This window comes from Crinia signifera, chromosome 5 (genome assembly GCF_055691185.1).
Source record: "Crinia signifera chromosome 5, ASM5569118v1, whole genome shotgun sequence".
NCBI classification, from domain to species: domain Eukaryota; kingdom Metazoa; phylum Chordata; class Amphibia; order Anura; family Myobatrachidae; genus Crinia; species Crinia signifera.
The window spans coordinates 156,554,261-156,581,502 of NC_139221.1; the positions used below are offsets into that span (position 1 = coordinate 156,554,261).

The following is a 27,242-nucleotide window of genomic DNA, read 5'->3' on the forward strand; positions in this document are numbered from 1 at the left end:
TTATCAGAACTATTAACTTTAAGCTTTTAATTTGTAGGTGAATTATGTACATTTTTTTTTAAAGAATTAAATGAATTTCTGACTAAAGAGATATTCAAGGAAATAGAAGAAGGTACAAAATATATTGTTCTGCAAACTATTTAATATTTTTGTTTAGCTCCAGGGTGCCCTATATAGGTTTTTGGTTTTTCTTAAATGAATTTGATCAGTCAGAAATAACATGTACAACCTATAAATAAAAGACTGTAAATATCAAAAATTCTATAAACAGCATTTTTTATTTGGGTTGTTAGGTTCTGGCAAATGGAGGAACGATTATATTGTTCTGCAAACTATCTGATATATTGTTTAGCTAAGAAAAAAAAAATAGGTTTTTGTTTTTTACTTAAATGAATTTCATCGGTGAGAAACATTATGTACAGACTATAAATAAAACACAGTAAATATAAAAAAGAAACTCTATAAACAGCATTTTTAATTTGGGTTGTCAGGTTCTGGTGACTGGAGGAACTCATAAGGATCTGGAAGCTCTTGCTGTTCTCCAACACTGAGGCGAGAAGGGCTACCTGTAATTGGGATTGAGGAATTTATGGAGAAAGGGGGAGGGGAAGCAGAAAAAAGAAAAATGTAAATAGAGCACCTGCAGAAATAGCAGCAGAACTCTAACAATTGAAAGAATTCACTAGAACACGTATGCAAAGCACAAATTCCTTAGTGCAAACATCAAGATTTACCAAGTATAGAACAAAAGTGAATACATTTTGAAAATATATTTTTTTCTGAAAATTTGTCAGATGCTATGTTTTGTTGCAATAACCAATAGTTTTACCTAGAAGTCATTTTCAGAAAATGTTGCCCGTACATATGCTTGACATATGCTCTTCAACAAAATAATGCTATCAATAATTTATATAAAAAACATATACTATACTTAAATTATTACAGAAGAAAAGTAACAAAAAATCCTAATTCGACAGGGTCCATAGATTGACACAAGCATTAGGTCGACATGGGGAAGGTTGACAATTGGGGTTTTCACTTATTTTCACCCAAATGTCGACATGGACTCTAAAAAAAGTGCACCATGTCCCCTCGCAATGCTTCGGGCACACTATTTTATTCTCCTACCACGCCCGAGTGGATGGTAGGGCATGAAATAACGCCTGTCAGCACGCAAAAAATAAAAAGTGAAAAACCACATGTACACCTTTTGACTGTTGACCTTCCCCATGTCGACCGATCCCCAAGTCAACCTTTAGTCATGTCGACCTAGTGGTTTTGGGTTAATGCTTGTAGACCTAGTGACCATATCACCATTAAACCTGTACAATCTGAAAAATGTACAGCACCACATACCGGACCCTAAGGATGAGAGGTAGGCAATTTACTTAAGTTAATATTTTTTTTCCCAAAGAACCCATATCCTAGGGGGCTGTGAAAAAAATGCAGATACTCGAACCAACCTCACTCTTCCAGTAGCCCAGTTCATATTTTTCAAGTCACCCAGCAGGTGCACAGGATTACTTATTACTCCCCATTACATTTTAAAATATCCACAGGTGGAGCTAATTATTTCACTTGCGATTCTGTGTGGAGGCCTGGAAAACATGAACTGTAGGGGGTACTTGAGGGCCGAAGATGTGAACCAATGCTCTAGAGCAGTGGTAGCCAACCCTAGCCCTCGAGAGCTACCAACAGTTCACATTTTCCAGACAACCTAGCTGTTGACACATTTTAAAAGATACACAGATGGAGCTAATTAGCTCACTTGTGATTCTGTGAGGAGACCTACAAAACATGCACTGTTGGTAGCTCTCGAGGACTAGGGTTGGCTACACCAGCTCTAGAGGGTACCAAGATTTAAGAAAGTTTTGGAAACACTGATCTAGGATGTTATTGCAGGGCAAGGTGTGATAATGACCTAGTTAAAAGGTGGGAATGCCACAAATTAATAAATATACAGATGGAGACACTCTCATCAGAGCGACTCCCATCGCTCCGCCCCCATACTTGCGGTTCCATGTCCTGTCCCCATCCACCAGATCACCATCTGCCAGAAACCTGCGGATGACAGTCTGACGGAAACAACGAGAGCGGCACCATCTGTACATAGTCGAGTCATATTATTATGACCAGCTAATAGTCGGAGTAACCTCCGTGTGCAGCATGGGCAGCAGCTAGTCAAGCTGTGAGAGAATCAATAAGGCGCTGATGTAGTGCATTCCCCACACCATAACTTAGCCACCACAAGCTTGTGTTCTTCTAGCAATGGTTGCAGGATGTTTGTTCCCAGATGTTTCTCGCTTGACACAGCAATGTCCATCTGCTCAATGAAGCAGAAAACATAACTCACAGGAGAAGACAACTCTTCTCCAGTCAGCGGAGGTCCAATTCTAATACTACATGAAACTCATGTAAAAGATTTAAATGGATATTGTATTAAACTGGATTACACTATGTACCCTCTTTTCTTGTTCATTTCCCCACATAACTGAACCCATCGCTGAATGGTTGAAGGGGCACAGGAGGTGTCCCATTTGTGAAGACATGAGAGGGGAGTTACAAGTATTTATATATGTTATAATTTATCATAGGGTAGATATTACTGTAATAAAGAACAAAAAAACTTCATTACTACACTCTGCTAAGGTGTCTTACGCTTAGGGTAGGCAAAATGAAATAACTGAAAAAATGTAGCTATACATTTCGGCAATACAAAGAAATATCTGAACATACTATTTCAAACAGTACTTGTGTACTTTCACGGCTCCCATCGCATGCCATATGTAGTGGCATGCGATGGGATTTTTGCCGTTTTTAAGCATTTTTTAAAAATCGCATGCGATCAAATCGCATGCGATTTTTAACAGAAATGCATCCAAATGCATTGAAATTAGTATCAAACATGTTAAATGGCCCCCAAATGTCATTTTTCAGGCTGTACCACCCCCACTATCAACGCGAACCCGAAGCGTGGCGAGCGCAGCGAGCCCGCCAGGGGCGCGGTATGTGTCCTACGACCTTTTCATACCCCCACTATCCACGTCAGCGTGGAGTTGAGAATAGAAAGTGTGGCGAGCACAGCGCAGCGAGCCCTGCGAGGGGACGCGGACCCCTGTGAAGCCCGCGAGGGGACGCGTATACCTGTGAAGGTATCCGTGTCCGCTTGCCACGCTTCGGGCTCGCCACACTTTCTATTCTCAACTCCACGCCGACATGGATAGTGGGGGTATGAAAAGGTCGTAGGACGCGTACCGCTGCCGCTCGCCACACTTCGGGTTCGCGTTGATAGTGGGGGTGGTACAGCCTGAAAAATGACATTTGGGGGCCATTGAACATGTTTGATACTAATTTCAATGCATTTGGATGCATTTCTGTTAAAAATCGCATGCGATTTTTTACTGTGCGATGGACATCGTGGGAGCCGTGATTGTACACAAGTACCTTTCAAACAGTCACATTGAAAGAACAGATATCAAAATACACAACAAATTAAAATGACATTAAAAGCTAACCGAGATGATGATGATCTCTTTCAGAGTTGTTGGATAAAGAACTTATGTTGGAAGATGGCCTAGATCCCACTCTGTCATTGTGTACTTCATGGAAGTCATGCAAGAGTTTAGCTGCATCATCCAAGTTAAGATGGCTGTCATCATGGTCAACCTCCTTTTTCACTTTTGCTGATGATTTAGACAAAAGGAATACTTGTTACTTTAACATTAAAAACACTGAATTCCTAACATACAGGATGTGAAACAACGTAACTTGTAATTACTAAAGCAAAATTTAAATATGTCAGGAGAATGTAAGAAAAACAGAACAAAAAGTGTTGAAGTATGTAATCAAACTAAAACCCATTGGGTAACTAAGGGGAAAGTTTGGGGTAACAATTGTGACATGCTCTATACACTTAATTTTCTTCTCTGGGGTCCATAATTGTTGATAACCCTAATACTCGTTGAGGTTGCAGGAAAGAAGAAACTAGGCACTATGATTTACGCCTATCTGCTTACAGAGAGCTGTAATATTAGGGAGGGAGTCTTGGGAAAATGTGGGAAAATAATCTTTGTTCATTGGAAGTTGAGGAGTGGATTCAGAGAATGGTCATCTTTTCCATTCCCAAGATCCAAAAATATACTGGTAGGTTACTAGAATTAGTGTGTGTGTGTGTGTGTGTGTGTGTGTGTGTGTGTGTGTGTGTGTGTGTGTGTGTGTGTGTGTGTGTGTGTGTGTGTGTGTGTGTGTGTGTGTGTGTGTGTGTGTGTATATAGATTGTAAGCTCCACCGGGGCAGGGACTGATGTGAATGTTTATATTCTGTGTAAAGCTGCAGAATGTGTGTGCACTATATAAATAACTATTAATAAATAAATGCCTTGGTCTTGGTTAAGGCCTGTATAGTTTAGAACCCAGATGGCCTCTATAGGTCCCACTTTACAGGAACGGTGTAGCTCAGTGATTGCCAAACTGTGTGCCAGGCACCACGGGATTCCTCAGTGCATTTACAGGGGGGTGCCTTCGGTTGATGGCTCAAGACCAATTCAAATTATTTATGGTCAATGTAATAGGCAAAACTAGAGCTTGTAGCTTCCAATAATAAAATATGTGGGCAAACAGAAATGAATCCTGTCCCTCACCACATAAATAAACCTAAGGATGACATACAAATACAGTTTATTTAATTTTATATGTTTCAGATTTTCTCTGTAACAAATATCTGGCCTAGGGGAGGTGTGAAAAAAGTTGTCACTCAGCACTTCCTGGTTGGCACACCACGTGATGGAATAGTCATCGACTACTAAATCCGGGATTCCCACACAGGCAACGGTAACTAGGCAACAGTTACTGCCGCCTGTGTGGAACTCCCTGATGTAGTAGTTGATGACCATTCCATCACGTGGTGCGCCAAACAGGAAGTGATGATGGATGAGCGATGGGCGGATTCGAGTACCGGTGATGGGATACTTAGGTAAGAGTGTTTAATTATGTCTGTGTTCTTGCCCTGATAACGGATTAAACCCCAAAACGTTGGTTACACTTTGTGTGTGTTCTGAGTCACCGTTGTGCAAGTCCACGTAAGTGCCACTGACCCCACTACTCTATCTTTTGAATGCTGCACCCCGGCACATTATCCTATATAAATAGATATAGAGGCGTCGTTCAGGGATCTTATGCAAGATTACATTTACTGTGGTCTACGCCGTTTCAACCCATAACCAGTCATCAGGACAACAAGTGTCCTGCCCCTTCCTTCACTGCTATACAATTGTTTTTTTTCCTAGGGTGAGCACCTGGGCAGGTAACAACACCTTCTAAGTGGATGTAGTGCCGGACTTTACTCATGTATATATACATTTGAGATTAAAAAAATAAAGGGTAATCAAAGAGCACCATTTATACATACCTAACGGATTTAGCATAGACATTTCAAGAGACACATCAGAGTAAGATTTCATGGACATAAAATCAAGGACGGAGTTCGTGCCGTCACCTAAAGATTCTCCAAGCTAAAGAGTGAAAGATAAAAAGAATTGCTAATAGCCTTCAGAAAAATCTGAGCATTTATACAGTCGTGTCAGCTGTACTGGTTGGGAATAATGCTGTCACCATCGAGACTTAAATAAGGAAAAACTGCATAATGAGATCTAATTTTGAAAGACTGAATGTGTTTGGTATAGAGAGGGCTATTTAAGAATTCAAAAGACTCAAAGATATTGCACTGCCCCTGAAGCAGGTCCCTTCTCTCCAGCTGCTTCTCACACAGCCTGGTGCCCATCTCCAAGTCCTAGCAAGAACCAAAGCCTGTGCACTTCTAGCACATCATTCCTGAGTATCTGTTAGACATCACCTGCTTTCCCTTATGGCAGCAGGAAAAAGAGCCTGTGCAAGAGATGGGAAGCCACCTGGCAACTTAGCTCCTTGCTTTGGCTTTGAAAGCCGTCTGCTCTTCCCCCTGATCTATTCCCAAAGTCTCAGTCAGGGCCAAACCTTGTGCATTGTGTGACACAGCCACTACCTGTCCTGCTTCCTTCTGTGGTCACTGAACTTGACAACCCCACACAGCTGGAGCCTGAAATCAGATCATTCACGCTGCTGGTTCTGGCAGTCTCAGACTCACACACCCAAGAGGGTGGTGTCTTACTGAGAGCACAATCTTCCTCAGACAACCTGCAGTGAGTCTCTGCCCATCAGCTGGTGTATCGGAAGCTAGTGAACCCCTACCAGCCGGATGACAATCTGCATCACGGAGACTCCACTGCTTACATCTCCCTGAAAGTCACAAGCTGGGCCTGAATGGCAAGTTACATTGCACTTAGGCCAGGGATCGACTTTTTTTTTTTAAATGTAGGAGCCAGGATGAAAACGTAGGAGCCAGGTATACTAAGAGGCACGCACCAAAAAACTACACACGCCATAATGCCCATTACATATAACACATGGCGTAATGTTTATTACACATTTATACCAAACATCGTAATGCTCATTACACAATATGCCACACACATGCCCCTCATTACACAATATGCCACATAAAGTTCCGCTTACCTACATGCTCGTTGCTATGGGTTTCATGCTTGATGCCAGGGGTTAACATGTAACAGGGAAGGAAGGAGGGAGGGAGGGAGGGAAGAAAGGGGTAAGAGGTGCAGCAGGTAAGTAGAGGCAAACGAAAGCATGAGTGAGATAGTGGATACCTGGGTTGGATTTAGGAGTACATGGGATGAAAGATAGACAAGGGAAGCAAATAAAGGATATAAGGGACACATTAAGCACATAAGGAAGAAGTGAACAAATACGGGTGATATATAGGCACATGTAAACAACAAATATGAGAGGATTTGGGGAAGAGGGACACCATGGACATCCTTATATTATAGAATATGTCTCATATTATACTACCTAGTCTTAAAATTAACCCAAAAGTAAGGTCATACCATCGCCAACTCTGTTCAAATGTTATACTCCTACTTCTAAAGTTCCACTTTGAGCACTGAAACCTCGGCTTTGCGCTGTCTTAGAATGATGTCATGTAAACACAAGCCTTCCTATTTAGAGCCTATTAAATGTAAAATTGTAGATTGACTAAATCATCATAAACTTTAACAAACATTTTTTATATCATAGTAGAAAATGCACATAAGTACTTACTTTCAGCTCTTCATGTGGTCTCATTGGAATGTTGCGTCTCTAAAATATAAAAATACACGATTACATGGCCAAGTTATGTTAACTAAAAGTATCAAAATGTAACTAGTGTGAAGGAGATTAATTGGCTGAGTGCACCTTCTAGAAATACAATACAATACAAGGATAACCATTTATTTTGTAGATGATAAGAGACAACCTGTTCATGGAACACAAAACTCTGCTTTATTGGTGAAGGGAGTTTGAAAAGAAAACACTGCTGAATACAATGCTTATGAAAACTTGGTACAATCCGCCTCAAAAACAATTGCTAGATATACACATCATAGAATTGGTCTGATAATATTTTTTTGTCCTCAATACAAGGTGCTAACGATTGGCACAGTCCATCACAGGAGCGCCATCCATCTCATATAATTTAGAACATGCTCATGGAGATGCTTCAAAAGTTAAGAATATATATATATATATATATATATATTCAACATACATTCAGGTTCGGACGTATTGTTGGTAAAATATATTTGTGTATGATCAAGCAACTGAAAGTGCACAGAAATTATCACCATCCCATTACTCTAAAACCTACAGTCTTCTCTGCCCCTAGCAATATAGTGAATGCTGCCCAATAATTGGACAGGGTGTACTTAGCTTTTCACCAAAGGTATCAGCAATCAATATTCCCCATATCTACAGTATGTAATAGAGCTTTAGTAAAGAACTGTAGGCAGTTCAACATCAACAACTTTGTTAATGTGATTTATTAACAAGATTTCAGCTGTCCTTTTTAAAGGAGGGTTGTCTAAAAAAATACTTCATTCACCCCCACCTACAAATGAATCACGTTATTTATTTAGAATTGAACTTATTACACAGCAGCTACCTAAATTAAATGTAACCAACATACATGTATGGGTTAATATGTATAGCTGAATAAGAAAATGCACCTGTTTTAGATTATAAATAATTTTGGAATGATCTCCTTCTGTTATCTGATCCAGCATGTCATTCACCATTTTATTTGCGTAACCTCCACAGTCTTTAACAAACTCTTGCAAGCTGAAAGAAGAATTTACAAATTGTGAGTAGAGATCCAAAAAGTCCAGTATAAATCACACAATCTGCATGGTATGCTTATATCCAGACATAAAACTGCCTTCGTAGTTCATCTTCAACTTTCCAACATGGGGAAAAGCTTATAGTTGCATTTGTCGGTGATAAAATACATAAAATCTGAACAAAAAAATAAAAAAACATTCAAATTGTATGAATATGGATATTATATAAATGGAAGAACAATACAAACTCATTAGGTACTAGTAAACCTGCTTGAAACAAAAGCTTTGAAAGCTAGTCGGCTACCTTCTGTTTGTGCATGTGTGAGAAAGAGATGTAGTTTCCCTCTATGCCAGCAGATGGCAGTGTTTCAGAGACTCACGGACACTAGACATAGAGGATACGTTTGAAAAAACCTCAGTCAAACTTTTTGTGAGGATATAGAGGTGTGGGGTAAAATGTTATTTGTGGTGTTTTCTTCTCTGTAGTGATTCAAGTAGTTTTCAGACCTTCTGTTCCCCTGCCCCTCTTACTGGTGTCCCTATTCCTTGTGGTATGTTCATTCACAGGACTCAAACTACTGCATTACACTGGATATCCCATCTGTAATATTACTCAGGTAAATATAGGTGTATTATAATCTGGTACCTAGTGCTTAAGAGAATGCCATTCTGTGTATGAGGTCAAATGTTCGGTATTTGCAAGTTATCACTGCTATGCCTGTACCAATCTTTTATCCTAATATGGTCACACAGGAATCAACCATCAGGTAAAGGTAATATTTCTTTGGTAAAATCCCATCTCCACAGAGGACACTCGGGATGTAACAATTTCCATACCATTGTTCCTTCTATTTGCTTCCCTTTGTTCCTCACTGGACTCGAACAGACCTATTAGAGCATGCGCGAGCATGGGGGGTACACAGGAAAAGTACAGATGTGGGAGGTAGCAAGTGCAGCATGGCCCTCTTTCCAGGATAGTAGGGGATAGAAGAGATTGTGCTGCACAGTCTATTTCTACATCCGATTCAGATACCGCCGGGCCACACATCAGGATCAAATCTGAATCGAGTGCTGCATAGCACAGTCCTTTTGCACTATGTCTATGCGATTTTAACGATATAGTCAAAATTGATAGTGCAAATCGCACAGTGTGGACACACCATTAGACTTGGTCAAAGTACCTTGTGGAATGCAGCACCTGCCCTAGGTGGGTTTAACAAGTCTCTTGTGGGAAATTTCCAGTGCCGTGTGGACTTTTAAGTGATTAGGTTGCAGCATGGCTGCCTGTGAAATTGGGTGGACTCATTTACTATCAGTGCTGTATCATTGATTGTTTTGCTGCGTGGAGCGGTTTATGTATTAAACTTGTGTGGAGCTTTATCTTCTACAAGAACTGCATGTTTAGACTACTACCTATATATTGGTTCTGCACTACATTTACCTTTTCTGCACAGAAATAATGTAGTTTTATATGTCCCGGAGCAGGACTAGAAAGAGATGGAAAAATAAATCATATAGGGCCTATAAGCTAAATACCGTAGTTGTTCACATAAATAAAGGTGTTCACTAAGTTGTGACTGATTAAATCCACTTAGCTACGTTAGCTTAAAAAAAAAGCAAGTTATAAGTAATGGTGTATTTACCTTAATGCACATTGTATTCCTGTGTCATCGCCATAGCCTGCGTACATCAACTCCATTTCATCTGATTTAAGGTCTGGGAAGAGTGTATTATTTTGTAATGACAGCGCTGTGCTTGCACTATTAAGAAAGGTGACTACAGGAAATAAATAAAATATAGTTGTAAGTTCTGTTTACTGAACATGAAAACCTCCAATGTTACATCAATACAGCCATTCATCCCAAAATTAATCAGGGGCAAAACCTCACTACTCTGTATCAGCTAATTTCTGCAGTAGGTGACCTGGAACATCTATGGAAGTAACAGCCCCCCTTAACCAGCGATGGTATTTTCATTTTGTACAGGGTCTAAGGAAAAAGGGGGAGAGCAGATCTAGCAAATGTTATTAATTCCTAAAGCTTCTAAGCACGAACAGCTGTATGCTAAACAGTCTGAAGACCAAAGCAGTAGTGTTCTGGCTATAATGTCAGCAATATAAGCAACGCCTCCCTCTTTTAGACATCTTGCTTTTGCACTTACAACGCCTTAGGTTCAACAGAGGAGCCACTTAATCACCCTTATACAGTATGATCATAGTGCTGCAGAAATTATTAACTTCTGCTCCTTTATCTTAGCAGAGACACAAATACCTATGTTAGCAAAATGGAACGCCAACTAACAAGAATACTATCTAAATATGCAGTATATCCTCTTCCAGTTTTACTTGATACTTACCTTTGTGTCTGCGATCATCTTTGAAGCCCAACGTAGTAAAGCTTGGTAACAATTTACTTGATAGAGAACCTAAATCTACTGGGTGCGTTTCTTCCTCTACAGAAGTAAAATAAATAAATAAACAAAACAAATGTGTACACAGGCCAGTGTGTCTATAAATGTGTCATTGCTATTTTGGTACATTTTAAAGCTTATATTCAAATGGTGCATACATTGATAATCTAAAGGGGCCAATAGAACAGCAATCAATTGAGGCAATTCTGCATTTTACATGTGATGGTGTAAAAAAAAAAAAATATATATATATATATATATATATATATATATATATATATATATATATATATATATATATATATATATATATATATAATCAAATGTATGGGATTCACCAACAGCTGATTCTGACCAAAAAGTGATCTATGAATCAGATTGCCCAGCATTTTGGTTATCACTGACCAATTGAGGCTGTAGCTTGCTTGAGCATGGTAACAATCAGTCAATTTGCAAAACTTTGCTAGTAAACTGAACTTTTAATTATGTGCAAATCTCTATAAAATGTCAGTAATTAATTAGCACATATTGGTGGATTGAAGAATTGTTAAACCTGGGGGAGGGGCTCTCTAAATATGGGGCAGCTGGCTCCTCCCCTATCAGCTAGTCTGCAGTGTATGGCCAGCTTTAACACTTATGTAACGTACAGCTCTTCTAGTCTCTAAATTAAATAGCTACAAACAGAGAATAATAGGCTATAAAAACAATAGCCAAAACAAACCAGTGTCAGACTTTGCATCAGATTATTATTATGCTACCTATGTATGGTGTCACAAAGGGTCGGCAACAACTTACAAAGTACATAATCAGAAAAAGGATTTAAAAAGAAGAAAAATAAGACTTCCAGCGTGGAGTATTGCAGGACATGTGCATGGTTTATAAACACTGCTGTGTCAGCGGTCATAAAGCCCAAAAAGAAAGTGGGATGGCCAAACTCATGGTTTAGGGCCATTATTGCAAGTGAAGACTTGATGGTGTAAATGAGGGGATGAAAAAGTACAAGAGGAAAGAGGACCCGGTTTGTGAAAGCTTACAAGGAGGAGTATGAAGAATTGTGTTAGGATAAAAGCTGGAAGGCTTTGCCAAGAACCTTAACTTTGAGCGCCCCTCTGATATTGTGTAGGTAGGCGGAGAGCCAGATATGGAGAGCAAGAGAGTTCCGGTGGTAGGGAGTAGCACAAGCAAAATCTTGGAGACAGATTGGGAGGAAGCAAAAAATGTTTTCTAAAAAAAAAAAGTAAAATAAAAATATCACTACTTACCCTCAGTATCTGGATCAGCATTGACCACAGTATAAATTAGAGTTCCATCTACATTCTTTTTCAGGTAACCAATCTAAAAAATAAATAAATAAAAAAAACATACCCCTTATGAAAACGACATTATTTTACCTAATAATATCGGAACCACATAATTCAATTCACTATATGTAAGATACCTTGCAATTCGGCAAATATCTGTTGACCTTATCCCTTGCTTCATCCGCAGCATGCTCTACCAGAGCCAATACATGTTCCTCTGCAGTGCTGTCTGTTAAACTGCATGCATTGCCTTCTGGCTCAAATATACAACTTGGAGAAAAAAAATAAAAATAAAATACATAAGCATATATGCTAATCTAAATAAAGGGATTCCAGTGGCGGCTCCAGGGGGGGGGGCCTGCAGCACAGTCCAAAATTCAAATAAGGGAGCCACACCCACTGTTAGTGAATCAGTTAAAAATGGCATTTGGAGGCAGTTGTGCCTCCCCCCTATTTTAATTTTGAATTGTGCTGCAGCTCCCACCTCTAGACCCTCCCCCGGGATTGACTGTTAATGGAAATCATATTATAAATTAATTGAACACAAACTTGTAAATAAAAAGAAATGTTAGGAAAGTAAAAACCTGTCAATTGCCGTAGGGCGGTTTCACACGCTCCAGCTGACACCGGGCGGTGAAACCCCGCATGGCCAAGACACCGTGCCGTGCACAGAAGTTAACAATGGACAGGGTTGTGTCCATTCAGTCCGCCGGGTTGCAGCCAGATGTCACCACTGGAAAGGACAGCTGCCGTGCTGTGGCCATCCTGACCATTGTAAACTTCTGTGCACGGCATGGCTTCCTGGCCGTACGGGGTTTCACCACCCGGTGTCACCCTGAACATGTGAAACAGCCCTTACAGATCGAAACCATGACCAGGCAGTAAATTGTTTAAGGAATCATTCATCCCTTAAACCAGTGGTTCCCAAACTGTGTACCCTTGTAGGGTCGCCTTGGATTGATGGTCCATGAACAATTCAAATAATGCATGGGTCATCTAATAGTTAAAACCAATACTGGCGGCTTCCATTCATAATACATGTGGAAAAACAGAAGCAAATCCTTTTCCTTACCACATAACCAACCTTATGGAAGACACTTAAACAAAATCCAATTAATTTTATAGCTTTTTCCCACATTGCCCAATAAGAATCTTTTTGCCCGTTAAAAATTCTGATACTCTAGGGTGCTGTGATTTTTGCAGCTTGCTTTTTATTCTGCTGAACAGTACATTGTATATTCTGGGGGAAACCCACTTAAGCATGGAGACACCAAAAATCTGCTCAAGGCTCTGGTCAGGAATCAAATGCATGACAACAGAAATGTGAAAAAAAAAATGATATATCATTATTAGATATATTATATAGTTAATTACAGCAACAAATGCAAGAGCAGAAAATCCCTTGATCTAACTAATATTGTGCAAACTAGTTTTTTAAAATAAATACAACATACCTTTGATCATCTTCAATGACCCTGGAAACAATGCACAAAAACAATTATCAGTTACACCTTTTAGAAATATAGAATATATTTTCAAGCAGACAGTTAAAAAGAAGAAAGTATGTAACCATGATTTTATAACGATTGGATGCTAGATTATGCATTCCCCGATCACCTAGATAATGTTACACACTGGCTTAGTCAGGCCCCCTGATGCTCCGCCTGCGATGCAGGGTCTCACAGTGCTGCATCTTGCCTGTGAAGTCAGCCGCCGGACATGCATGGAGGTGGCTCGCTCTGCAACCGGTGTTTGTAAATATGTACTCTGATGTGCAATCGTTACATTGGACAGTACTTAGTAGCTATTCGAGATAGGAGTTTCTTACCCAATACGTTGTATAAATAGCTGTTGGTCCAGTATCAAAATTGGGTACACTGTCAATTGTGCGTGATTAATAAAAGGAGTGTGGTGCCTGTACTGTTGGTCCGATTGAGGTTAAGCTCTTGATTATCAAACACCACAAATCATATTTAATGTTATGAATTTAATTTACATTAGATATATTTTTATTTTAAGTTTTAACATTGATTGTATTTTGTAGAAAAGTGTGCCTTCGCAAAAAAAACGCACATCGGACCTGAGGGGACATCAAACTGAGCCGATTTGGCCCGATTCGTCGGAATCGGCCAAGATCGGCCCAGTGTGTGGGCACCTTTAGCCTTCATTACATACAAACATTTTAAAATCATCATTTGAAAAAATATAATGGCCAACAGGCAATACATTGAATTTAGTGATGCAGCAAATTCACATAGAGTGGGAAATTTACTAAGGGAGTTTATGGGAGTTCTATATCACATGGGATGTTGCTATGGGTAACCAATCAGATACTATATTATCTTTTAGAAGAAGCTAAATAAAAAAGAAGTAGATTCTGATTGGTGGCCTAGAGCAACATCCCATGTGAAATAGAACTCCCCCAGAATGTCTAACATTGGCAATTGCAGTCAAGGTATGGAAAAATCTAAATCGGCCACATGTAATAGCCTCCAAATTCGGTGGCCATGTGGGATGCCGGCCGAACGCAGAGGTTTTTTTAAAAGGGGCAGACACTAACAAGGAAATTACATGTGGCCAAATATATATTTATGAGCTTTATTAACAGCATTTTTAAAAGGCCAGTGATATCATAGGTTTGATGATCCTTTAAAGAACAAGTATTAACTCATTATTGTACATAAACCGCTACGAATATAACACATGTATACAACAGAAGTGTATAACAAACCAACCATGCATAATAATAATAAATACAAACCGTTATAAGATCAAAGATATGCAAGTAAGAGGGAATGAAAATAAGTTCATTGGCACAGAACCCTTTCTGCACACGCGCACTTCTTCAACAGTGGACTTGTATGCTTCTGGTTATCATTCAAGTCTAACTAAGGCCCTTAGAAATGCTTACATTCATTATGTTACTTATGTAAGTTTATCCATTTAAGATTTAGAAATATTGGGACCTACTATGACAACTTTTATTCTTCTCTCCCCAATGTAACTGTATTTTGGAAGGGATACTGTTCTATGGACCGGATCAATGTGCTTATACAGAGGCTCATGTACTCTGGATTACTACAGGAATAAGCTTAGTCACTAAATTTGAAGTCTCTGATGTTAATATGTTTTCAATATATTTTTGAGAAAGAGCGTGTGTATACTATAAGGATTTCATTATGTCTGTGCTATATAAAACTTTTACTACAGCATTTGCTGTAACAATGTCTAATCGTATAGGTATGAGCTCATAGCCGACTATCATGTAGACTATATTGATGCCTGGGCATTGGCAAGGCCAGTTTGAGCTAGACAAGTCCTACATATGATCTAAGTCACCTTAAGCTGTTACAGGCCACTATTTGTAGCTGCGAGGGCAATTGGGTGTTGCATGGCTCTCTTAGAACATGCCGAGCCAACCTGTGGCTCTCCAGTTGTTGTGATACTACAAGTCCCAGCAAATGCTAAACTGTGGCAGGACATGTTGGGATATGTATTGTAGTTTAAAACTAGCTGGGGAGCCAAAGGGTGGCCAGGCCTGTCTAAGAATGATGGCTAGATAGGTTAAAGAATATTAAATAAGGCTTTTATTGATAAAGCAAAACTAATTGCTGTTCCCAAGCACACCCCAATTAGCCAGTGCTGTTCCTTACACCAAAATAGATGTCCTGCCTTATATGCATACATCTACACAGTACATCATCATCATCATTACATAACGGTTACCTTTTCTGAACCCTACCATCAAAGCCTCACAGGGTAATTTTACCTAATCACTTCCTTGCTTGGCTTTTTTTTCTTAGTAATCTCTACTGGAACTGGTATAGTGACTTCGGGAATAGGTTCTTCAACCGTGGTGTCCTCATCCCCCAATATAGCAGCCTGCTGAGAAAAATCCATGTCCTGCATAAACGACATACTGCGCTTCAAAGCTAAAAGCCGTTCCTAGAATTAAAAAGGACAGAGCGGCAGGAACTTTATATTTCCCTTCATAGCAAAAGGTGCTATGATGAATGAATGAATGGGATGGGAATGTTACCTCAATCCTATAATGCTACCTTTGAATGTTCATGCAGCATGATTTGGTCATGATTATGGACACCAAAATGTCTGTCAGGCCAATTTACAGCTCCCAAACAAATAAAAAAAAGAAAACAAATGAAAGATATTCAAAAGCACAAGTAAATTATACAGCACGTGCAAAACAAAAATGTCCTGTAGGAAGGTAAACCACACTTAGCTACACTTCTGGGACATCCAGGAGTCCCCCAAAAGTTGGGGAATCCTATCAGAGAAGAGCAGGTCAGATTCCTGCAACCCGCCCACTTCCTAGTGAAATGGATGGGATAAAATGGGGCATGAGCATGTCAAACCTGACACTAATCAACAGCGTATCCTCTTTCAGAAACTCCCAGAAGGGAGCTCAAGAAAGTCAGTTCGCCTGAGATAAACAACTGGTTTCCAGTAACATAGACAGAAATTTAAAGCGATGGCCATGATGCTGTAATGCCATGGACAGCCTGTTAACACATCGCTTAGGTTACCTCATACCCCATAGAGGGGTGTAGTAAATTATCTGCAATAAACAGAGCCCCCGCTCATCGATAACAACCAAGTTACTCCATTGAAAATAACAAACTTATTAGACAATAAAAATTGATGAATCCAACTGCCCAACATCCCTCATTGTTCACAAAGCAACGTTAGAACATTTTTTCTTTTAATGCAACTAAAAACGCAGACCATTCAAGAAATTCAACACATTCTAAGCAGCCATGTACACACTTGCTAAGTAATTAACTACATAAGATAGGATATGTTAAAAATCACTACAGTCAGAAGGCCAACAGCGGGCTCCCAATGGTCATAATCACTATGGATTCCAGCGGGGTAGGTGCTGACCACTAGGCAGAGTGGCTGGAACAGTTAAACTGGCCATACACTACAGTGATTTCAAGGCTGATTGCACAATTTCAATGGCTCACATGACAATTACGTTCCAATGTGCAGGCCTGCGGGACGCAAGATGGATCCTATGATCTTACATCGGAAGGTGTTGTATTTTTCATAGGCAAATCGATCATAAGATGGATTGTATGACCTGCCTCATTTGAGTGGCATTAAATCTGAGATAATCACGTGCTGTTTGTCCAGCTTAATGGGCAACTGGATCTAAAGTTACATCGTAAGTACATGGTTATCACATTGACAACTAAAGTTAGGGGTAGAGGTAGGGTAAAAATACTTAAATACTGGGATTCTACTGTTGGTCTTTGGATTGTCAGGTTCCTGACTGCCAGGATTTCCTACCCCACCCCATAAGATATTGATATCGCATTTTCTATCAGTATACTATATTTTCCTATTTCTTTCATATCAATAATATTTATCAGAAAACTACAAGGATGAGTAACATAAAAATGACAAACATGCATACACAAGTATTTACTCAAGAAAGTTCTTACTTTACTCATCATCTTGAATCCTGTGTGTAGGAGCTTCTTTGCCAGTTTATAATACACAGTCTCAGGTCGGTTGTACGTCATTGCATTGTCACACATGAGTTTAAAATCTCCCTGTCAAACATATAAAAAAGTGTCAGTTATGATCCTGATAAAGCCCAATGGAGCAATTGAGTGATTGATCCATTTGGGCAGCCATTAGCAGCAGGAGACAAAGCTTGCAGCCTCCTAAGGTAGCGAGCAGTGTGTGTGTGTGTACAGGGCTTACAGACAGCTGATGGGGTCAAGGTGTTGACACAGAACTCCACTGGTTATTAGCATTTACCAGTTCAGCCGAGTGATTGCAAAATGGGGAACCCATCCTTAACCATTTTGTGCAGCTAAAACCAGGGCTGATGGCATGACAAGTGCAAATATATGGCAATTTACAAATAGGAGCGCTCAAAAAACATTTTAATAGCCCCCATAGAGATCGATAAAATTTCACATACCTTAAATTCTGTGATGGATTTGTACTCGTTTGATTCTATTTTATCTTTCATTGTGCTAAAGTCCATTGGATGCTTTATTATCATAAAATATCCAGGGGCAATCTGATCAGTCACTGGAAAAGCAAAAAATCCATGGGGATCTTTCCTAAAATTGAAAATAATGTTTAACATTTACCATATTCAGCATATTTTCGATATTTGGGAACTTTAACATATGTGCCTATGTTCTTGATGCACCACAAACCTGAAGTTGTTGGGTTTGAAATGAGCAGCTTAAACCGGGTGCATGTGGTGGAAGTAAAACACAGATAGTAAATGTCATAGGGCCTGATTCAGAGATGTACGCAGAACACACTATACTCCCACACCAAGCAATGTTTAAAAATGCTAATGCAGCAGGAGGAAACTGCAGGGAAAAAGGACACCTCTTTATCAGCATCTGCGATGCAACTGAAGTGCTGTATCCCAAGACGATCATCTATTGCGATCACCTACAGTACGTTGGCAGCATTGGTAAGCCAAAACTTACTCATAATGACTTCCGGAACTGCTCAGGAAATCTATACACTAGTAGTGGCACACCCAGAAAATGGGGAACACTATTTGTGCGCCCATGCCCTAAACACCAGCAGCCTGGCAATACGGTTTCTGCTAAAGGTGCAATCACACATGTCCTGTTCTGTAAATGTGCAGATTGGGTCTTGTGCAAACCACTCAGCGTATGAGATGTATAGTGTTAATTCTAGCACCTGCCATCTTTGAAAACCCATGCAGTTCCTCTTCCCTGCCTGTGGTGTCGGTGTCTGCTGTAGTGCTTCTAGCACAGCGTGGTCTGCATATCAGCACTAATATGCAAACCGGACCTGTGCTAGAAACACCACAGCAGAAAGCGATATCCCAGGCAAGAAACTGGAACTGCATGGGTTTTTAAAGATGGCGGGTGCTAGAATGAACACTAATGTACACAACCATCTTGTTTGCGTACATCCTTGAATCAGACCTATAAACCTTTATTGATAAGAAACAAGAATTTGGTCCATCTTGTAGTACTTGTATGCAAGCAAACAAATCAAAAGTAGGGCTGGTATCACTTCACCACACGCTTTCTGAACTGTTACCTTCATAGTTCACACAAAATTCAGTAATTGTCTGCCAGATATCACAGCTGTGTGGATGTTTTACATGTTTTTCTAGATGTGTACTTTAGGTACTTATGTAATATCTGGGCTCCCGTTTTTCTTATGAGACCGCGTCCGCTCGCCACGCTTCGGGCACGGTGGCGCGCTGCGCTCGCCACACTATATAAAATCAACTCCATGCGTAGTTGGATAGTAGGGGTATGAAAAAATGGGGTGCATTTAACATGGGAGCCCAGATAATACATAAGTACCATACTTTATTATGCTTTAACATGTTTTAATTGTTTTTTTTTTTATGTTTATGTAATAAACCATACTGTACTTTACTAGTATTCCCCATTTTCTCTATTTTGGGGTCAACTATCGGAGATTTTGATTTGATTAAGAAATTTATACTGCACACTCAGCGCTAGCTAAGTAGATCTCCTACTTTTGTTTTGTGGTGACTGTCTAATGGTAGAGGGACTGGGAAACCTGCCCTTCTGGGGTTCTATCTGCCAGCTGCTTTTTATCTCCGCGCATTTTTAGTTATTCACAAGAATTTTTTCTAAAACTTCTTATTTAGTAGCTGAAGTCCAAACTTACTATGTGTGTTAGACAAGGGATTTCACTATGGACATCTTAAATAGGTTGATTTTAACCATTTTGAAATTAATTGCGTAAGATATTGATATTTTTTTTTAGTCTAAAAATGGAAGTTACTTCAAACTATCATTAAACATAATTCTTTACCTTTGAAGCTGGCGAAGGAAATACTCTAAAAGCTGTTGTATCGGTGTGCTCTCATTTTCTGCTACAAGACAGAACATGGTCAATTCTGCATCACTTATTATACAAACAAAGCAACACAATCAGATCTAGATTTCACCTGGGTGCGTTCTACAAGCTCGGACAGGGCGGTCTGTTGGGGTTTCTACTTCAACCTTTATTCCAGGCTCAAAATACTCTGTTTCGCCATCTGAATCACATTGTTCTTTTTCTCTCTTTCGCTTTTTCTCCTCCTAAAAAGCATAAACATTAATTCTACAAAGCCGCATAATAATGGAGCAGTAGTACGGTGCAGTGAGCTTAAAGATTTGGGGGTGAATAAAACAAAAAAGGACTAAACATGCAAGGTTTCTGACATTAAAAATATATCAAAGTGTTAAGCTGGCCATACATCACAATGATTTCAGGCCCGAACGCATGATTTTGATGGGTCGTGCAATGAATTGTGGTTTTCAGGAGGTGTGTAGGCACAATGCACGGTCCCGAGGGTACTGATGTCGATCCTTTGATCTTATGTGCTGCACATATGATCAGTCGTGAGTGGGTCGTTAGATGGATGGTACGACCCGAGTTATTTGACTGCCATTTTCCCAGACACTCCCACCCCACCTTCTGTGGCACAGCATTGTGGTTTCAGAGGAGAGGAACACGACCCTAGAGCAGCTACAGAACACCCAACCCTGGTACAAGCGGTCAAAAGTATGTATTGTGCTTCCACCAATACATACATTTGATCGCTTCTTTACTTTAGAGGCAATGATCACCAATACACTGACCACAACAATTATCACCAGTTTCCCCATCAATACACTGCAAATATGCATTCTAAACAAAAGTGTCCCCATGTTTTCATGTGTTGAATATATGCAAATGTGCATCATAAACAAAGAGTGTCCCCCATGTTGTCATGTGCTGAATATGTGCAATTAGGGTTTTTTGTTGCTCAATTGATTCCTTACATAGACAATTACATACTTATTAAATATTTGAGTGAGTAAAAACAAAGAAACATTAATTATAAACAAAAAAACAACATTTAATTCAACATTCTATGGCTGTTGGGGGTGGTCAAATTTTAAAGTGTAGCACATTGTTATTGCCCATTGTACTCCATAATAGTCAACCATTTTAAATTGTCTCTCTTTTTTTACTATTTTAGAAATTTACACTAATTGCTAGTCTTGGAGATGGATTTGGGGCGCGGCTCCCCTTGGGTTGGTGTAACCAAGTTGCTTTCGGGGTGGCAAACCCTAACATTTATTTAGCACTATTTATTTTCACTAACATTATACTTTCTAGCACTACACTTTTTAACCTCTAGCTCCTGCTTCTTTCTTATTAACACACTTTTATAGCTTAGTTTTTCACTTGTGTGCTGCCCTGGGGTGACTGGCATTTTTGGGGATCCGCGCCTCAGATTCAAAATTAGTATTAGGGACCCACCAAAAATGAGGTCACCGTGACACTGGTTGGTGGGCAAATATTTCTTGGCCAATGAATATACCAAGAACCTCTATCATTGATTGATTTGGTTAATAATATGGAGTGTGCATCTGCACCACGTGTTTTTTTTTGCAGAGCAACAAGTGAGGAACAGTACAGGGAGAAAAAACGTAATATTACAGTAAATAAATAACAAAAATAGAGTACAGGTAAAGAGCACCACAGTTCAATACACATTACAGCTTAAATGTAAGTAGTGAGGACTTGATCAATGTACTACTAGGGGCTTGTGGCCAAAGATGGAGAGGAGTATGTGGACAAAGATGGTCACTGAGTGTTTGAGTATGAGAGAGCTGTGAGTGAAATGAGAAGAGAAGAGGGCCCTGCTCTGAGGAGTCATATATACAGTCATAGATAATATATTTAGATTAAAATCAGTTATAGGAGTTTATATACTAAAGCTGTGTTCACAGCTCGTGTGAAATACCCAGTTTTTACATGGCATTTTAATGCTGGGCACTGCGGCCGACCCCCATTCTCACTGCTAAGGCAAATTCCCGGGTAAAGCAGTTCTATCTGGTAATTTGCCTTTTAACATGGTTTTTTTGCAGTGTGAATGGATCAACCCGTATCTGCATACCCGGGTCACAAACCGGGTAAAAAACTGGGTTGGAGACCTGGAAATTTCGACACGGTTTGACCCGTTCACACTGAAAAAATAATCTGTGTTAAAAGGCAAATTACCGAGTCAGAACGCTAGACCCGGGAATTTGCATATCAGCAAGAATGGGGTATAAGATGGGAGTTCTATTGAAGATGGGATGTTGCCCATAGCAACCAATCAGAATTTACTTATTTATTTAATACCTTCTCAAACATAATAGATATAATCTGATTGGTTGCCCATAGCAACACCCCATCTTCAATAAAACTTATCTCAGTAATTGAACTACACAGTATCTACATTAAGGGAATGGCACTTTCCATATGCCCCATATCTGACAAGGCCTTAATAAGCTTAATTAAGGTTAAGTAGGTGGGACTGAGGGAGGAGGGTCCTACCTGTTAGTATTTACATGCAAACGGTAAAGGTGCATACACACGGCAGCGTTATATCGGTCGACGATATAACGCTCAGTATCCCGTTTGCATCAGCGACCAGAGATGGTCGCTGATGAAAAAGAAACTGCCGGGGGAGCCTGGCAGTGGTAATCAGCTGTTCGAAGGACCAAGTTCCTGCGACTACTACGGGGGAAAAAACTGGAGCACGCACCCGGCGATTTATCGCCGGTGCACACTCCCATCACTGGCAATATGGTCGCTCAGCAACCATATTTCCAGCGATATTAGCAATAATCGCCCCTGTGTGTACGCACCTTAAGGGAGAGATGCCAAAAACAAACAGTCTTTGTCAGGACATGAACAACATATACCTGACAGCCAGTATCATACCTTTCTCCGTCTCCTTTCATCATCATCCAGATGCTTATCTTTCTCTTTCTCTGACTTTTTCTTCTTTTTCTTTTTTTTTTCCTTGTGTCGTTCACGTTGCTCATGATCTGAACGATCATCATAGTAACTAGAATCATGTCCAGATCCAGAGAGTTCGGTAACTTCACTTCCCCCAACTTTAAGAACCAGTTTCAAAGTTTTTTCCAATGGCTTATCCACATAGTCTAAACACAGGAAAAAAATGTAATCTAGTCAATACAGTCGATTTCGAAATGTATTAAACCAAACTACATGGACAGATACATAAAATAGAATTTAAAGACTAAAATGACTATATTCCTTAAGAAGTAATTCTATTATTCTGTCAAAACAATGATATATATTATGTGACATTACTATATATTTAGCCTGTAATATATGACTATGGAGTTCTTGAATCATCCCTTAGAATACAGTAATTCTAAGGTCATGTAATCAGAATTCATTATGCAAATACAGGTTGAGGCTCCCATATCAAGTATGGTATTATATATATATAGTATTTTGAATATCAGATTTTTCCATATTTTGGAATATTTGCATATTATAAGATATCTTGGGAATAAGAACCACGTCTAATAACAGAATGCATTTGTTTCACGTACACCTTATACATATAGCCTAAAGTTAATTTCATACAATATTCTTAATAATTTTGTGCATGAAACAAAGGGCGGTATCCTATCAACAGAGTCCGCTGATCGCAGGTTTTGCCCTGCTCCGGGATATGCGTTTAGCTTTGAAAAACCAGCGCATGCAATGCAAAATCCCTGTGGTTTTTAATCATGCAATCTAATTGGGTACCACTTTAAAAATCATCTGCTTAACACTTGGAAAATAGCGATATTTTATCAGGGGTAAAAGGATATTCCCCAAAAGTTTGTGTACATCAAAAAAGTGTTTTGCTCAAAAGCTTCTGTATTTTGAAATGTTGGATATGGGAGACTCAACTTGTTAATATAAGGGCAACTCATATCTTCTAAAGTCTGTATATATACATTATCCTACAGCTTTTATATGGTCACTCTCTAACATATTATATTCATATAATGTACAGTAAAGGAACAGAATTCAAAATTTAAATAAATACATTGTTTCAAATGTTTTTCTTTATTAAGGAATAAATTGCACTTTTAAATATTTTAGATATTTATATTTTAGTAAGTCATTGTTAATGAAGAAAAAGACAAATAACTACAGAACAACAATAAACGGGGTCAATCCAAGTAGGAGAGATTTTTATTCTATTACACCACCGTCATATTACCCATTAATGAAGTTTCCAGAGAATTTTCCCCGTAAAACTACATGTCTTTATTGGGCAAAGTATATAAACCCCTACAATTGCTAATTATTGGGAGGGGCACACCAGATTCTGCACTGTCTCCTGACATTTCTACCCTATATTTCCCTACCGCTTCACCTGCTTGTGCAGGCAGATCAGAAAATATCGTTAACAACAGCATGCTCCTGAATGTGGCCACTAAACAATATACTGTGCAATATGTTGTTTAGGGCAGTGGTTCTCAAACTCGGTCCTCAAGGACCCCTAAGGCCGGTTTCACACACTCCGGCTCCTGCCGGACGGTGAAATCCCGCACGGCTAGGGAGCTGTGCCGCACACATTAGATGTGAATGGACACTATTGTGTCCATTCACACGGGACGGCCACGGCCCGGCCGCACGGTTGCAGCCGGACCCCGCCACTGGAAGGGACGGCTGCCGGGCTGTGGCCATCCCCTCCATGATAATCTACTGTGTGCGGCACGGCTCCCTGGCCGTGCGGGTTTTCGCCGTCCAGCAGGAGCCGGAGTGTGTGAAACCGGCCTAAGGGCTATTTCACATGCTCCGGTTCCTGCCGGACTGCAAAATCCCACACGGCCAGGAAGCCGTGCCGCACACAGTAGTTTACAATGGTGGGTGGTGGGGATGGCCACAGCCCGGCAGCCATCCCTTCCAGTGGTGGGATCCGGCTGCAACTGGGCGGCCGGGCCGTCCCGTGTGAATGGCCACATTTGTGTCCATTATGAACTACAGTGTGCGGCATGGCTTTTCGCCGTGCAGGATTTTGCCGCCCGGCAGGAGCCGGAGCCTGTGAAATAGCCCTAACAGCTCACATTTTCAAGGTCTCCACACAGAATTGCAAGTGAATATTATCTCCACCTGTGGCTCTTTTAAAATGTGTCAGTGAATAATGAGTGCACCTGCTGGGTGGCCTGGAAAACATGCAATGTTGGGGGACCTTGAGGACCGAGGTTGAGAACCACTGGTTTAGGGTGTAGGGCCGACCAACAGCGTTTTGTCTGTCGTGATGTCAACCATGATCCAGTATAGTCTAGCAAGGGTAGGCAAACTTGGTCCAAGAGCAACAGTTCACGTTTTCCAGAGCACCTGTGGATATGTAGACTGCATTGTTAGTGTGTGCCCCGCTTTAGGCTGGATATCTATCAGCATGATTTGCAGTATCAGAACAACAAACCGTGCATATCTTCTGATGTGTACACTCAATTGCACTCCTATAGGATGGAACAGTGACCATTCCCTCGTTCATTATATCTTCTTAGTGTGTACCGGAATCCTGACATGGTGTGGGGCAAAGGGAAATTGCCCTGACCATTGATTCGATTACAAGTCCTTTTGATGTGTAACCATCCTTATGCTGGGTAAACATTGGAGCAGTGTCAGGTCAATTTGCTATTTTGCCAAAGTCAGATCACCTACATCCCTCGGTTGCACACACAGGGCGACAGGTGCAGGGAGGCTGATCAATGTGCTTAAGCACAATCTCTCAGCACATTTTGTGGTACATCCGCAATGTATGCTGGACAATCGGTACAGCGCGGGGCTTAAGGGGCATACACACAGAGCGATTTTGTGCTATTTTCTAAGCAATCTGACTAGATTGTTTCGAAAGTAAGCACAGATCTCTCCGTGTGTATGCCCTGAGAGATTAATTATCTCCTGCTAACTAAGTCAGTGCATGCAGTCACAATCTAGTCAAATTGCTTAGCAAGTGACTGCAAATCTCCGTGTACAGAATGATCGCAATCTCTCATTCTGAACCCCTACACAGCCTTTTTTTGATTAAGTAAAGTTACTTAGCAAAATCGCTTAGCACAAATCTCTGCATGTGTATGCCCCTTTAGCTATTGTTTATTAGGCGATCTAGCAGGATAGATAGTGCAAATATTCATTACCTGTGAGTGATGGTGATGAACTAGCTATACACATGGAGCGATCAGTGCTCCATTTCTTATAAGATCGCTTAGAAATTAGGTGAATATGGCCCTGTGTGTATGCCCCTTTATATGTGAGTGTACGATCTTGCAGTCGCTAGTGACAGATTCTAGATTTGATGTGCTGCACAAGTCTAGCAATATCATTTACAACCTTGTTTAACAAAAGACAGGACCTGATCGACCCATCCTTATAATCTTGTTCCTATGTGAACACAGAATCTGGTCTCAAAGACATTCGCTCTGATTTCGGAACCAATGCCCTTAGCTCCACTGTGTATCCAGGACCCAATTTGCCCCTAATTGGATTGACCCCGAACAATGAGATTGCTGTCCTGCCTGACTGGAAACATATTAAGTAACATAACAGCAGTATACGCCACCCCCAGAGAATAGAACTACAGCACATCGCCAAGAAGCCTCTATCGGTACACACACTGGGATTGGTCTCCGGGAGAGCCGAGCTCACCGGCGTCGTAGGACCGCCACTCAGACCGGTGCTTCTTATGCTTCTTCCCCATGGCCGGTCGCACCTGGCTGCTGCTGCAGCTACTCAGATTTAGATACACAAAAACAATTCCGGAATGCGGAAGGATAATCAAGTCAGAACTATTCCCGCAGCCTGATTGTGACGACAACAATAATCGCTCACAAGATGGCGGCAGAAGCCGCCCATTTCCTGCTATCGCGAGAGTGCGGCGGTGTTCTGGATAAACGTTGCAGTGACGATTTACAATAGAAACTATACTACGACTTTACACTGACAGATACCGATGACATCGCAATTTAATAGTTCTGCCTCAATTATACATATTGTTCTTCATCGATACATTATCGAAAGTAGCGGCCTATCAGTAGATCTTGGTCTTCGGAAAAATGGATGAGGCGATTAGTAACTGACGGGATACGAAGACACTTTTCTGATCAGTTGGTGTGTTATGATTGGTCTCCGCCCCCTCTAGTGGCTGGGAGGGGGCGTCTGTCTGACTGACTGGGAGACAGGGCGCGCGGGATATTTGACTATTCAGCAGCAGCTTCGCCAACCAGAGTAACCGGGTACAGGTGTGTGTTCTCGGCCAGGCTGTGCCACTGACTGGCTAGGACGGTGGGGACTGGTGAGTGTCCTTGTCACCAGTCCCTGTTTATATTCCCAATAGTATCATTATTATAGTAACGAAGCTGAAGTTGGCTTCTTATTCGGCCAGCTTTTTATTAACTTCTTATTCGAGCTCCAGCCTCTTATTCAGGACAATCACTTTTACAAGGGTTAATGAATCTTGGACCACAAATTTGACT

General features: G+C 40.4%; 2 protein-coding genes across 12 annotated transcripts in view; one reads left to right on the plus strand and one right to left on the minus strand.

The window, feature by feature from the left end:
- Nucleotides 1-259: 259 nt before the first annotated feature.
- On the minus strand, nt 260-26,609 carry BRD9 (bromodomain containing 9). 10 transcript variants are annotated; one of them, XM_083188144.1, is made up of 17 exons: nt 26,416-26,609; nt 22,672-22,895; nt 19,877-20,009; nt 19,741-19,801; nt 17,870-18,014; nt 17,382-17,492; nt 15,686-15,861; nt 13,371-13,391; nt 12,054-12,186; nt 11,878-11,950; nt 10,562-10,657; nt 9,850-9,982; nt 8,096-8,207; nt 7,152-7,190; nt 5,407-5,509; nt 3,516-3,683; nt 260-566 (listed from the first exon to the last, which is right to left on the minus strand). In XM_083188144.1, the coding sequence occupies exons 1-17, from the start codon at nt 26,465-26,467 to the stop codon at nt 475-477; spliced, it is 1,872 nt and encodes a 623-aa protein (XP_083044270.1). In that variant the 5' UTR covers nt 26,468-26,609; the 3' UTR covers nt 260-474. The 10 variants fall into 10 exon arrangements, with proteins under 10 accessions (XP_083044270.1, XP_083044268.1, XP_083044279.1 ...); XM_083188142.1 differs by having other exon boundaries at nt 26,383-26,609; XM_083188153.1 differs by having other exon boundaries at nt 15,686-15,801; nt 19,741-19,798; nt 26,416-26,608.
- The window catches only part of TRIP13 (thyroid hormone receptor interactor 13), a 60,513-nt gene continuing 59,848 nt past the window's right edge, over nt 26,578-27,242 (plus strand). The window contains exon 1 of one of the 2 annotated variants that reach the window (XM_083188155.1): nt 26,578-27,008. The gene's annotated coding sequence lies outside the window, so the exon portion shown is untranslated. Of the gene's footprint in view, nt 27,062-27,242 lie in introns of both variants that reach the window. The other variant, XM_083188154.1, reaches the window with a different exon arrangement.

Coding starts and splice junctions, on each gene's coding strand:
- BRD9 (XM_083188142.1), bottom strand. CDS start 26,467: ATGGGGAAGAAGCATAAGAAGCACCGGTCTGAGTGGCGGTCCTACGAC. Junction 13,392..15,685: donor CCAAGCAAGGAAGTGATTAG/GTAAAATTACCC, acceptor CATTGTTTCCAG/GGTCATTGAAGATGATCAAA. Junction 567..3,515: donor AAGAGATCATCATCATCTCG/GTTAGCTTTTAA, acceptor TCCCAATTACAG/GTAGCCCTTCTCGCCTCAGT.